General features: G+C 35.5%; 1 protein-coding gene across 17 annotated transcripts in view; it reads right to left on the reverse strand.

The window, feature by feature from the left end:
* Positions 1–3721: 3721 nt before the first annotated feature.
* LOC121427202 overlaps positions 3722–13354 on the reverse strand; it is a 72195-nt gene continuing 62562 nt past the window's right edge. For 13 of the 17 annotated variants that reach the window (XM_041623524.1, XM_041623599.1, XM_041623595.1 and 10 more), the window contains 5 exons: positions 13119–13244; positions 10880–10948; positions 7749–7908; positions 5051–5856; positions 3722–4465 (listed from right to left, as the gene is read on the reverse strand). In XM_041623524.1, the coding sequence (XP_041479458.1) occupies positions 4442–4465; positions 5051–5856; positions 7749–7908; positions 10880–10948; positions 13119–13244 (1185 nt within the window). In that variant the 3' untranslated portion in view covers positions 3722–4441. The remainder of the gene's footprint in view (positions 4466–5050; positions 5857–7748; positions 7909–10879; positions 10949–13118; positions 13245–13354) is intronic. The other 4 variants (XM_041623606.1, XM_041623575.1, XM_041623533.1 and 1 more) reach the window with 2 other exon arrangements.

The raw sequence follows: 13354 nt of genomic DNA on the forward strand, positions 1-13354 counted from the left end.
ATTATTCAACCCTTGAAACCATAGTGTAGACACCAACATCATATTTCCCAAATGGAATTTAAATAGATTGTCAATTTTTGAGTATCAGCAGCCATTTTAGACTCCTTAATTGGAAGCCATCTTGGATTTTTAGACATACAGGACCATTGATTGCCCTTGTAACTTATCCTAATGTATTACTTGACCATTTAAACCAAGGGTTAGACAACATAATCATATACCCCAGGTGGATATTACATACATACATACATAACAGGTACTTATATAGCGCTTTACCAAAAATATGATCAAAGCGCTTTACAATAAATAACTAATAATAATAATAATTACATTAAACAACACTTAAAATATATCTACGACACTGGTGCCTGATCTTAATGCCCTGTTCACCCGCAGTTAATTTGGACTCAGCACCCTCAAATTATGTTAAAGCACTTCTCAATTCAGCATTAACACGATTTGCCTAAGGCAGTCTACTTTTCTCAAATCTGGACCCGACTATTCATCTCTCCGCTGTCCTCTCCTTCCCATTCCCCAAGATTCTTTTAGTACCATCCTTTCTCCATTGGTCCTTCTCTCCTACGGCCTCTTTCCATGCCTTTAACTCTCTACACCTCCCTTACTTCATTCAATGTCCTCTTTTCTTCCCCTTTCGTTTCCTGTCTCTTTATCTCTTCTCTCCTCCCACCCTTCCATTCCTTTCAACCCCATCACCCTCCCTATTTCTTTGACGTTCATCAGCTTTCATCACTACTCTCTCTTCTACTGTAATTCTATTACAATCTAATATATTCATCACATTCCTTACTTTAAACTAGATGTACATACCTGATATAGGACACATGGTACTATCGAAAGAAAAGCTAAATGAAAATCATGACCCCCTCCATCTCACTCAAAACATCATTAATAACCCCCCCTCCCCCCAAAAAAAATCACAAATAAATAAATTTTAGAAACATACTTTTATTGGAACACATTTCCAACTTATTTTCTATATTCATTAGTTCTCATATCTATTTCTCAAATTTATATGGAACGGAAGTTTGTTCATCCATCTTAGCACAGTGCTTGGAAACTTGTTTTCTATCTTCAAAATGACCATGTAAAATATAACGTACCAATACCAATCGATGTTGGTAGAAAAAAAGTACTAGTTTCTTTAGCCTACTACATTAACAAAGCAGGCAGCAACATGCAAAATTCAACTTCTAGTTTATACTACATTCTGATTTCTAATGTATCACAAGACATTTCAACAGATTATGCTGTTTGTATATTTTAAAATACTGTATGTTTTTATTGGCACAAAACAATTATTTTGCATTAAAAATGCATTTACGTCAATGGAACCTTTTTTTTCTTTAACAAAGAAGCATGATCATTCGCTTTACACTTCTAGATTTTAAAATGAATAGAAATTGATGGAGAATGTATTTCCAAGTTAATTTGCCAATCTGTATGTCAAAACAGGTTTTTCAAGGTGTTCATTTCAATCAATAGAGTTTCATTATTATTTCATTCACAAATTTTCAACCACTGCATGATGTATGTCACCTTCAGCTAGTGCAATTAAACATTTACTGAGAACCTCATTTTTTTTCTATAATCCTATAATTACTTTGAAAACAACTATATGAGAATACCACCCTGATGTCATAATTTTTTGACATCTGCTAAAGATCAACAGTAGTAAAAAGTTAAACATTAATTAATTTGAACAATCATTATCTCCCCTTTAAACAAAACAAAAAAAATCTGAAAACTTTTGTTCACATTCCAGAGGAAATTTTGTGTCCCATATAATCAAACACTTTTTAAAACTTTGGTCGAGGATGGGGTATTTCACAAACCTTATATTTCCTTTATACTGTATTCGAAGAGCTCAGTTGCAAAAGGGGTTAGATCCATTGTTCATCAAATTTGATATTTATGATTCAATGAATAGACTTTTAGTAGCTCTATAAGATGATACCATAGAAATTTGAATCTTCCCATTAAAAAGTGAACAAAATGGCAAAGAAAAATCACTTTTTTCAAAAGGGGTTAGGTCCATTCCAGTTTGGTTGCAAAAGGAGTTAGGTCCACAAAGAACTTTTTTGGAAAAGAATATTTTTAAAAAAATATGAAGACAGGTAGATTTCTTTCATACCCTATTTTATGTTCACATGGGAGGGCATCATAAAAAATTTAGTTTCGCATAAGAAATTGCAATATGGGAGAAGAAAACCAAATTCTTGGAGTGGACCTAACCCCTTTTCCAATCAGACTCTTCTGAAGAGCTCATTTGTCATAAGGGGTTAGATCCATTTTGCATAAATTTTATTGTTTTCTGTCTCAAAACCTATCTAGATTTTTAGTCACTCTGATGATACCAAAGAAAATTTGAAATTCATATCAAAATGTGAATAAAGTTTGCAAAGAAAGTTTCAAAACAGATTGGATTCATTTTAGTTAACTTGCAATAGGGGTTAGGTCCACAATGAAAATTTTTGAAAAAATATATAGAAAAAATTGAAGACAGGTAGAATTTTTTTTTCAAATGATAGGGTAGTAAATCATGACAATTTATTTTCTCATAAGAATATTCTGTATTGCAATAAGTGAGAATAAACAGCTGATTTTTTCTTGGAATGGTCCAAAGTGAACCTAACCCCTCTTGCAACCAAACTCTTCATTTGACTATGACAGGCCATCCATGCCATAGACTGGTTCTGAAATAGTTCTTAAAATTTATGCCCATGTCAAGGTAACAGTAAATGAGTAATAAGATAATTTTTATCTAACCTCTTCATCTGTTTTCACATGTCTTCTTTGGTGAGTAAAATAACAATAATATTTAATGATATAGATTCACAGCACAGAAACATTTCACTAAATTATATTCTACTGTGCTATATACTAATATAAGACTCCTAAAATATTTTTTATTAATAAAATAGATGCATTTTGAGTTTTGCCTTCTCTCTGTCATGATATCAGCTATGTAAGACTCAAGGAAATAATTATACATAGTAAGCTTCATACTAATTGTAAAACCATTTTTCCATCAACGTCAATATGAAATTAACCCTGGTTGGTTTGTTCATGAGAAATACTGTATAATTTTTATTGCTCCATGATCAGAAGAAATGGAAGTAGCATCACCTCTGTATTGATGGAATGTACATCTGCATCCATTCAAACATTTAGAACTAATGAAATGCATACAACTTCTAAAACATACCAAGAACAAGAGGGTATATTCATCATACAAGTAGATTTTCTTGGTGCTTATTTTGTTCTCAGTTTTCTGAATAAATACTAATAAATACACATTTGTTCCATTTTGTACAAGACACACATATTTCTTAACAACTGCTCAGCTTCACTGTGTAACATATACAACATATCTAGTATTTACATTATATACAGCTAGCAGGGATAATTAACAACAAATATAATACTTTGAAAACATTCATATTTGTTCATAAAATTCAAGGCTGTACAAAGATAGTCCATGCTCTTATTTCAGATTTAAAAACAAACAAACACTTATACAAATATTTCTGATAAAAAAGTCAATACCTCATATTGCATAACAGATTTGAATAGATATCAAGGTCTAGCTTCATTGGTAATACTTTAGCATATCATATGGAATGGGTGGGAAAATGAATTGCTCACTGTTTATATTTGATCTTGTGTTTATTCATACTAATAAATCAGTTTCTAATCATAAAATATTTAGATTTGATAGAACATATGGTGGAGTAAAAAAAAGGAAAACATCAGGGCAAGAGTTGTAGTTGATTCCATTAATCTCACTTATGAAAAGCCACTGCTGTCATTATTCTTCATCTGAGTTTATACAATGTCACTTTTTAGACAAAAAGGGGAACAGTAACTGGTGAAAACACATTTTTTCCTGAGTGCTTGCCAAGTGAAGTCACTTAAAAAAAGAAAGACATAATACTCCAAAAGCATCAGTCAATACACTGTAATATGACAAGGAGGATGTGAACATTGCTGGAAAGACATAACATTTTGTGCATCCTTTACCTTGATCATGAACATGCCATGAGAATGGTTTCTGAAGAGATAATGGTCCAAGCACCATTCATTGACATGACATGGTAGTTATTTCCAGACTGCAATTATCTAAACATCTGCATCTATTCTTGATAGAGTACTCTAGGAGAAGGTGATCTTTGGTTTGTGTACATACATGTAGGTGGTATCTTAGGCAAGAGGAAGTACTGCTGGTAATAAGAGGTTTCAGAGAACTAATGAACTCATTCAAATCTTGGCTTGATGACATCAATGCTTGCTCTTGGGTGGGGTACCTTGTCATTCATTGCAAATAGAAGATTTTAGTCCTGAGCATGTGACTGCTTGGATGTAGGCTGACATCATTGGTTGCTTCAATACATAAAATTCATTGATGGCAGCATAGATAGTATCATGAAGATGAATTACTCTTTTTCTATAAAAACAAAAAGATTGAGAGAATGAGGAAAATAGACAGAGGGAAAGAAAGAGAGAGAGAGCGAGAGAGTCAAAGAGGGGACAGACAAAATGGAGGAGAGGGGGCAGCATGGGCAGGAATGATAAACACAGTGGAAATTATTCCAATTACTTCAAATATACAAAATGCAAAAACATATGCAATATTCCAAGGGGTATGAGTAATTCTGCCCACTTAATCAAACAAATATCTACAGTGTAGATGTCTAATTTTTTGACCACCAAATTTAGGTAATAACTTTTTTTAACATGTCAACCAAACTTGAGCAATCAATCTTTTCATGGCCGTGGAACCCTTAAAATAATCTTTAAAGCATTGTCAGTGTAAAAACTCTGCTATCTCAAAACCATATTGAAAAAAAAATGTGTTTAAAGAGAATTCTTTATTGTTACTTTGTATAAATAATGATTTTCTCAATAAAATTTAATAAAATCTTACTGATACCACTATACAGCATGTTACCATACTAAAAACAAATATTTAACAAATTCAATTATACATCTCGATCAACAATTTTTATTGAAATTAAGATGATTAGCTCACCTTTGCGTCAGCTAGTTTGAGGATTGCAGCTTGGTCACCCATCTTGGTAAGTGGAGCTATTCTCTTCTCATTCACAAAACTAGCTGATCTAGTTACACCAGCTCCTTTCTCTTTAGACGATGGTAAGTTCCCACTAGGTACCGACTTTGCTATACTGTCAAGGTATTTAGAGGTTGATGGGGAAGGTGCACCTTGGGAGTTAACATTGACACCTGTTAGAAATCTACCATACTGTCGTTGGATAAGATCCATGGTACTCTCTCGTCCTAAAGTCTTCCTGAGATGTCTGTTCTTGTCATGGGCAGCGTTGGCAGAGTGGTAGTTAGGCTCTGAAGGATCCTTGGTCCTTCCTTTGTTACCGGTTGCCCACGATGCTGATGAGGACGAGTTGAAAGAGTTTGAAGTTTGTTTTGTGTCTTTTCCACTGAACACAATCAGTTTTGAGTTATCGCCACCTGCTTTCTCCTCACTAGTCCTTTTAGGGTGATGCGGACCACCACCTTTTGTTCTATGATTACTGGCATCACCACTGCTCTGCTTCATAGCCCCACCATGACCATCTCTCATTCCTGGACCAACAAGCAGACCATCTGTAATGGCATATCCATTAGCTGCATCGCTGACTGAGATACCATTCAATGCTCCTGCCTTGCTCAAGCCTCCGTTGCTACGTGGGGTTGCAGCCCCCTTGACTGGGTCTAGCTTCCTTGGTGGAGTCTTAGGTAGAGTGCTCAAGACACCCATCTCATCAGAGTCCAACCTTTCAAAGTCCAGGGTGAATGGAGGTGGTCCCCTTACCATTGAGTCTAGGAAATAACACAGATCAATAATTGCATTCATTTCTAGTTCATCTACATCTACAGAGAAACATTGAAAAATATCAATCATAATCTCTTCTTCTTAGACATATATTCTAGTTATATCAGAATAAATCCATCATATCGTCGGCAGTCATCTGAACCATCGTATCACACATACATGTACGACGGTTCAAACCCATTTCAGAGAAAATCAACTTCAAAGTTTACTATAATTTTCACTTAGTTCTCCATCCTTACAATATATTCATTGGCAGAAAATACATGGTTGGAAAGACCAAGACAATTGCTTGACAGTGGTACCTTATTTTTACATAACAAGTGGAATGCCTCTGGCCGTCTCACCTGCATCACGCGGTTCAATATAGCAGCAGTGCTGACTTTGAATACTACTCTAACTCGCACAAGATGTTCAGTGATACATGGTTACTCTTATGTCCACTTTTTATGAACTAGACCAATAAACTTACAGAGATATGATGGTTATTCAACAAAAAACCCCAACATGGCCAAAGTTCATTGACCTTACATGACCTTTGACCTTGATCATGTGACCTGAAACTCGAACAGGATGTTCAGTGATACTTGATTACTCTTATGTCCAAGTTTAATGAACTAGACCAATAAACTTTCAAAGTTATGATGGTAATTCAACAAATACCCCGATTCGGCCAAAGTTCATTGACCCTAAATGACCTTTGACCTTAATCATGAGACCTGAAACTTGCACAAAATTTTTAGTGATGCTTGATTACTATTATGTCCAAGTTTCATGAATCAGATCCATAAACTTTCAAAGTTATGATGGGAATTCAACAGATATCCCCAATTCGGCCAAAGTTCATTGACCCTAAATGACCTTGGTCATGTGACGTGAAACTAATGCAGGATGTTCAGTGATACTTGATTAACCTTATGTCCAAGTTTCATGAACTAGGTCCATATATTTTCTAAGTTATGATGACATTTCAAAAACTTAACCTCAGGTTAAGATTTCGATGTTGATTCCTCCAACATGGTCTAAGTTCATTGACCCTAAATGACCTTTGACCTTGGTCATGTGACATGAAACTCTAATAGGATGTTCAGTAATACTTGATTAACCTTATGGCCAAGTTTTATTAACTAGGTCCATATACTTTCTAAGTTATGACGTCATTTCAAAAACTTAACCTCAGGTTAAGATTTGATGTTGACGCCGCCGCCGTCGGAAAAGCGGCGCCTATAGTCTCACTTTGCTTCGCAGGTGAGACAAAAACCAAGGTAAAAAGAGAAAATATCGCAAATGAGTTCCATGCTTGTAATTTCGGTTTGAGCCGTTAGATTTTCCCTGTCCAAAAATGCCAAAGGGGATACAACAACCCTGACTGCGATTTCAATGCATGCGGTCAGTCAAATCGTAGTTTCACTTTTTACATGCAAAGTCAATGCAGTGCCGATGGCTGATACGACAGTTTGGCTGACCGCATGCAGTGAAATCGCGGTCACTCAAAACATTGTATCGCTCTGCTAGTATACGTTTCCAATGGGATTTGCGCATTTTATGAAAAATTTGTATGCCATCGCCATGAAAATCCCCTCATATCTCAGAAATTAAAATGAATTGCTGCCTACAAATTTAGTTTATGAGTAGAATAGGATTTGTACTTTAATTTTTCTGCAAAAATCTAAAATTGAATTTTTGACCAAAATTGACTAATACGACGGTTCGAATGAATGCCAACGATATGAACATGTTAGAATCAAACTACAGTCATCACATTTGAACACTTTTTTCCTGAATTATCCTTCTACTACTTGTATTAATGGGAATCATTGTCATCAATTGACAAACTTGATAACCTTCCTATGTTGACTAAGGTCTAGCTGATATGACTTACTGCCGTGTGTATATGAGTGTCTGATGGTCATACCAGCTAGGCTTTTCTCAAGGGCTCCCTCTTGTGGTTGGTTGATGAGTTTATAACGTACTTCTTCACTCTGGCGATGCATCTCTCTACTCAGAGCGATCAGCTTGGCGTATTCGGTATCATGTGCCACCTGAGACATGAAAGTATGGATCTGTCTTATTCTCAATGAAATTGGCAAATGCCAAGAATGAAAAAAAGTAGGTGCCTTGGCCGAGTGGTCTAAGGCACCCGACTATACATTTGAAAGTCTGGCGTTTGAACCCCAGCCACGACACCTATGCCCGTAAGCAAGGCATTTAATCAACAGTGCTCTTTTATCTAACATTCAATAAATGGAAATTCTATATGCATTCTTGATAACAAGGTGTAAATTTTTTTGTAGTTTTATGTTTGCATTTGTTTAAAATGACAATATGCAAAGTGGCCCTTAACACAAAACCTACTGAGTCTGATTGACCATATTTTTTATGTACAATTGACAGTGCATAATGATCAATGCCACCAATCATAATGTATCAGCCATATGATCATTAATTAAGGTTCATGTTACATAGTGAAGAACTTGTCTGTAACAAAGTAAAGTGAATACCTTTGAATCATTCATAGGTGCCTGTAAAGAAGTAAGCACAATTATTGGAGCCCATTTCATGAATAGTTATTACTGTGGTAAGGCTGCCATGATGACAACTACCATGAAAATCTTGATTGTGATTGGCTGCTGAGGCCTGTTACCATGGTAGTAGTTGCCATAGTAGCAAAGTTACAACAGTTGTACGTCCTTTAGGAAATGGGTCCCAGTTATGTATATTTTAATTACATGCAAAAAAAATTCCAGTTAATGCTTTTGCCAGTCGAATGTTTATTAAACGCCTCAAATTTTCAATAATACTTTGTCTTCTTCAGGAGTAAATGACAAATATTCATATGGGCAATTCCACAGGTTGGTGGACATGAGCTTAAAAATTCAAATTCAATATTTTCTTGAATTTTTTAATACTTTAAGTCCTTCATACATGATAGTTTCAGGAACAAGAAATAAAAAGTTTATTTTCATATGTATACTTTGGAAAAAAATGGTCAAAAGTTGTGTCTTCCATTTTGTACCAAAATACAAGAAAAATAGTGAAAAATGAAATATGCCTTATTACCATTTTGTTATTGCAACAACATACCACTTTATATATTTCTGAAGTTTAGAAGGGTCAAATTACTTAAAATACACAACAGCTTTTCAAGTAAATTTGTAGTACTCATTCAAAACTGAATATTGCAACCTGTTGAGGTGATGTAACGTGAGTAACCAAAAAAACTGACTTTGTTTTCTGAGAGAAAAATTCTTCACAGTTAATTGGTGGGATTTTAAATTCTCTTCCTTCAAACAATCTTTGACACAGTGATGACTATCAAAATCATTAAAATGTACAATTTTTTTATAAAAATGATGAAGAAAAACTGTAACGTGAGTAACTTTGTAACGTGAGTAACCATCATGTAATGTGAGTAACCAGTAAAAATTATTCAGTTAGGTAACATTTTCTGTGGGATGTCAAGTTTTAAGTCTCATGGTGAGTTGTGAAGTTATTTTTGATTAATTAAAAGCAAAATGAGGGTACACCTCTTTGACGTGACTCTTTGTTCATCAAAATATCAGTAGTCATACAATCACACAAAAAAATGAATATTAGTAGAAGTATTCACAATGCGAGAGTGCATTAGTAAGGCTTGGTTTCGATTAACCAAATTTCCGAGTGTTCGAACAACACATTGAATGCCCTTTATACCTGTAACCCTATCTAGACCGGGGTATTTTGGGAGTTGATATGGCCCGGGGGGGGGGGGGGGGTTGGGGCCTCCCAGGCCCTTCTTGAGATCTTGGCCATTGGCCGCACGATCACGCCGAAAATTTGCGTGCAGGTTGTCTTGGACATAATCTACAATACTATACAGTAATTTATTTCATGCAAATTGGTACTAAGCGATTATGCTAATTTATGCATAATTAGTAAGCGAAATCATACTTTCCCTCCTACACCCTAATAAAGCTCCAATTGTTCCAATTTTTGGTATAAAATCTCTTTTTGATGTTCCTAGCAATGAATTTTACACACATTATTGAATTTTTAATGACATGTGTGTTGTTAACCATACATGGACAAAATGTAATGTGAGTAACCGTAACGTGAGTAACCACATTATCTGCACCCTAAGTAAAAACCATGTGTTCTTTATTTTTTTAATTATATACAAAGTTTGTATCCCTAATATACTTCTTTGAAATGGATATAATCAACTTTCATAAAAGCCTTGCATGAGGAGACTTTTCACTTATGTCGACTTTTCATTTAATGCATGTCCAAATCATGTAACGTGAGTAACCGACACATTCCAAAGATTTGCCAGGAGCATAATAAAATTTCCCAAGTTTTGTTTTTATACAAAGGATAGTCAGACTGTGTACTTTGTTGTGATAAGAAGATGTTTAGTTCCTATCAATAATAATGGAGTTACAGGTCCAAGTATGAGTCAAGGTGTCTCCAATTGTAACGTGAGTAACCGTGGAATAGCCCATATGCAAATATTTACATGCAAATATTGATATATCATAATGCATAAGAATATAATAAAGCAGTATAATAACTCATGAAAAATAGAAGATAGCACTATGCACTCAACAATCAATACTTTCATTTGTAATATCTTTACATTAATTTGTAAGCTAATTCAAAATCAAAACTGCATGATGTAACTGCAATTCAATCGACACCAACAACAAACAGACCTCCATACGGTCTAAAAAAAAATTGAAGATAGAAATTAGAATTTGAAATATCAGTGTCACCAAAAAAGCATGTAAACAGGGGGATTTGGAATCAACATACTGTACATGTATACTAATACAATGCTTTTTGCTAGTCCTTTGAGATTTGAATGATTGTGAAAGCCTTGATACCATAGACAATGGCTCAATTGAATATACAAAAGCAATTATGAGCAATAGTATGTCAGCATTGAAATATATTATGTTTATATCTATAAAGCATTGGCACCCTTTTCACTAAACATTAAAAATGAAATATTGTGAGTTAATAATGTTAGCATACCTGATCGAGGGCATTTTCCTCCCCACCACCGGTGTCCTGATCACCACACTTGGTTGCTTCCATGCGCAGCTATAGGGTATAGGTGGTACCGGGGTAAAGCAGTGGTGGTAACAGGTGGTGGTTTCACAGGTGGTTGCATGAAATGGCATGGTGGTGAAACAGCAGGAACATTGCAGATGATGGATGATGATGATGGTGGGTATGTTGATGGCATTGGTGGAGATGATGGAGATTGATAGGAATAGTGCCACAGGAAACCATTGGGAACCAACCAGTAATCAAGGGTCACACATTATATTGGGGATGGGTGGGCAAGGGGGTTGATGATGAGGTGCCATATGAAATATTTTCATGGAGAATGATTATGAAAGGCAAAGGAAGCAGGAGTAAGAGACATTAGAGCATTTACCCACATGGTAGATTTGAGAGCATTCCCATAATATCAGGGGAAATATCACACAATATGATTGTAATGGTGATATATGAATTTCATATCAAATGGTTGCAAGGGAAACAGCAAGTGAAGCATTTTGGATTGGAGAAGGAATGAGAAAAATAAAAAAATGGAATCCCATTAGTTATTGGCTGACGTTAGAGGATGAACAAAACTTGGGAAAATAATCCACACAAACTTATTTGCTATTATAATATCTCATGCTGCTTGTTGAAGAAATTATAGAGATAAAACAGTACAAACAATGTTATCCAAAAGAAGTTGTCAGATTCCACAATATAATCAATAGCAATCATCATACATCTTTTTTTTTCTAAATTGAATCAAACACTTCGGCAGTTAAAAAAAATATATATCTATACAGTGTACATGTATATATTTTGGGGGATGAGTTGGGTTAGGTTAATTTCAATGACACTTCATACATTTACTCTGTTTTTTCCCACTTGATCACATTATTCCTATTCACTGATCTAACATGATTTTATACATTGCTGTTTTGATTCATCTTGTACTTCTTTATATTATCAATAGAGAAAGTTATATTACCAACACCATTTGATGTCAACATGATCATTAAAAGTTAATATTCCTTGCAAGATCCAAACAAAAACACAAAGTGCAGGACAGACTACATACATATGAAGCTCTAAAAAATCTCTTATTCTAATGGCGCTGTCACACCTTGGCGTTTTAGACAGCGTATGCCCGACGTATGAGGAATTTGGCGAATACGCTGGCGTACGTCGAATACCTTACGGGTAAGTTTTGCATATGTTAAGAGTACCGGTACGCTAAATCACGCTGGTATACGTCGTCATCTGGCGAGGTTGTCGAAAAATTTTGTGCAAGCTCAAAATTTTTCGACGTATGCCGGCGTATGGCTCATACGTCCCGCATACGCGGGCCATAAGTTGTAGGTAAGTTACGCGATCGTTGATACACGTTGACACACGTTACTCGTAAGTTACTCATAAGTCGATGTACGTGTCCAGCGTACCCTAAAACTTACTTCTAACCTATGAGTAACGTGCTTTGAACGTATGTGTAACTTAACTCCAACGTATATTGACGTATGAAGACGTGCTCCGGACGACCACAAAACTTACTGAACGTGTTTATAACTTACAGCTACCGTATAATGGCGTATTGACAACGTTTATAGGAATTCGTATATAAAGGTGGGGTTCACAGGAGTTTTCTTCGGCATGGCGGTGGTGTTGATACGGTGATGTATCGTGCGGTTATGATAGTCGAGCGGCAGCCTTTTTACATGCTACGACACGTGTTCGTCAGCGATACGCTGCCGCGCGCTATGCGTAAGTTAGGCTATCGTAGGGCATAAGTTGTGTACGCCAGCAAAACGCTAAGCATTCGTTGGAATACGTTACTTATAAGTTAACGAAGCATTCGATATAAGTTACTAATACGTTATGTATACGTCCAACTCGTTATGAATACGCTAAGTATACGCCCAGAGTTGAAAAAAAATATCAAAGTTCAGCGTATGCCGACGTTTTAGAGAAATTTTGATACGTCGGGCATACGCTGTCTAAAACGCCAAGGTGTGACACCACGGTGACCACCTTAACTAATGCACATTCCCACCCAAAGATGACAAATATCAACTTGATTTCAACCACTGGATTAGAGACCAATACTTACTGAGACATGGCCCCTACTCAAGAATACATTATTTATAAAGTGCGTGCACATCAAATGAGATAAAAAGCAAATAAGCAAAGAAGACAAATTACTGTTATTTAAGAAGTAGCTCCAACTTACCTTAGCTCTTTCTTGTATTCTCTCTTGAGAAAACATTGGGATGCCATGATTTGAACGTTTGGCGTACCGGTTTACGAATGGAGGGTACTTCTTGAGGGCCTGGGTGCATTTACCGATTCGGAAAGTCTGTAACCAAAGGCAGAGAAATATCATACAAAAACAAATTAAAATAGAAAAAAAGTTAAATAAACATGAAATACATAAAACTTGCCTTTAGATGAGAATAAGAAGGGGAA

Source organism: Lytechinus variegatus, chromosome 1 (assembly GCF_018143015.1).
Source record: "Lytechinus variegatus isolate NC3 chromosome 1, Lvar_3.0, whole genome shotgun sequence".
NCBI lineage: Eukaryota > Metazoa > Echinodermata > Echinoidea > Temnopleuroida > Toxopneustidae > Lytechinus > Lytechinus variegatus.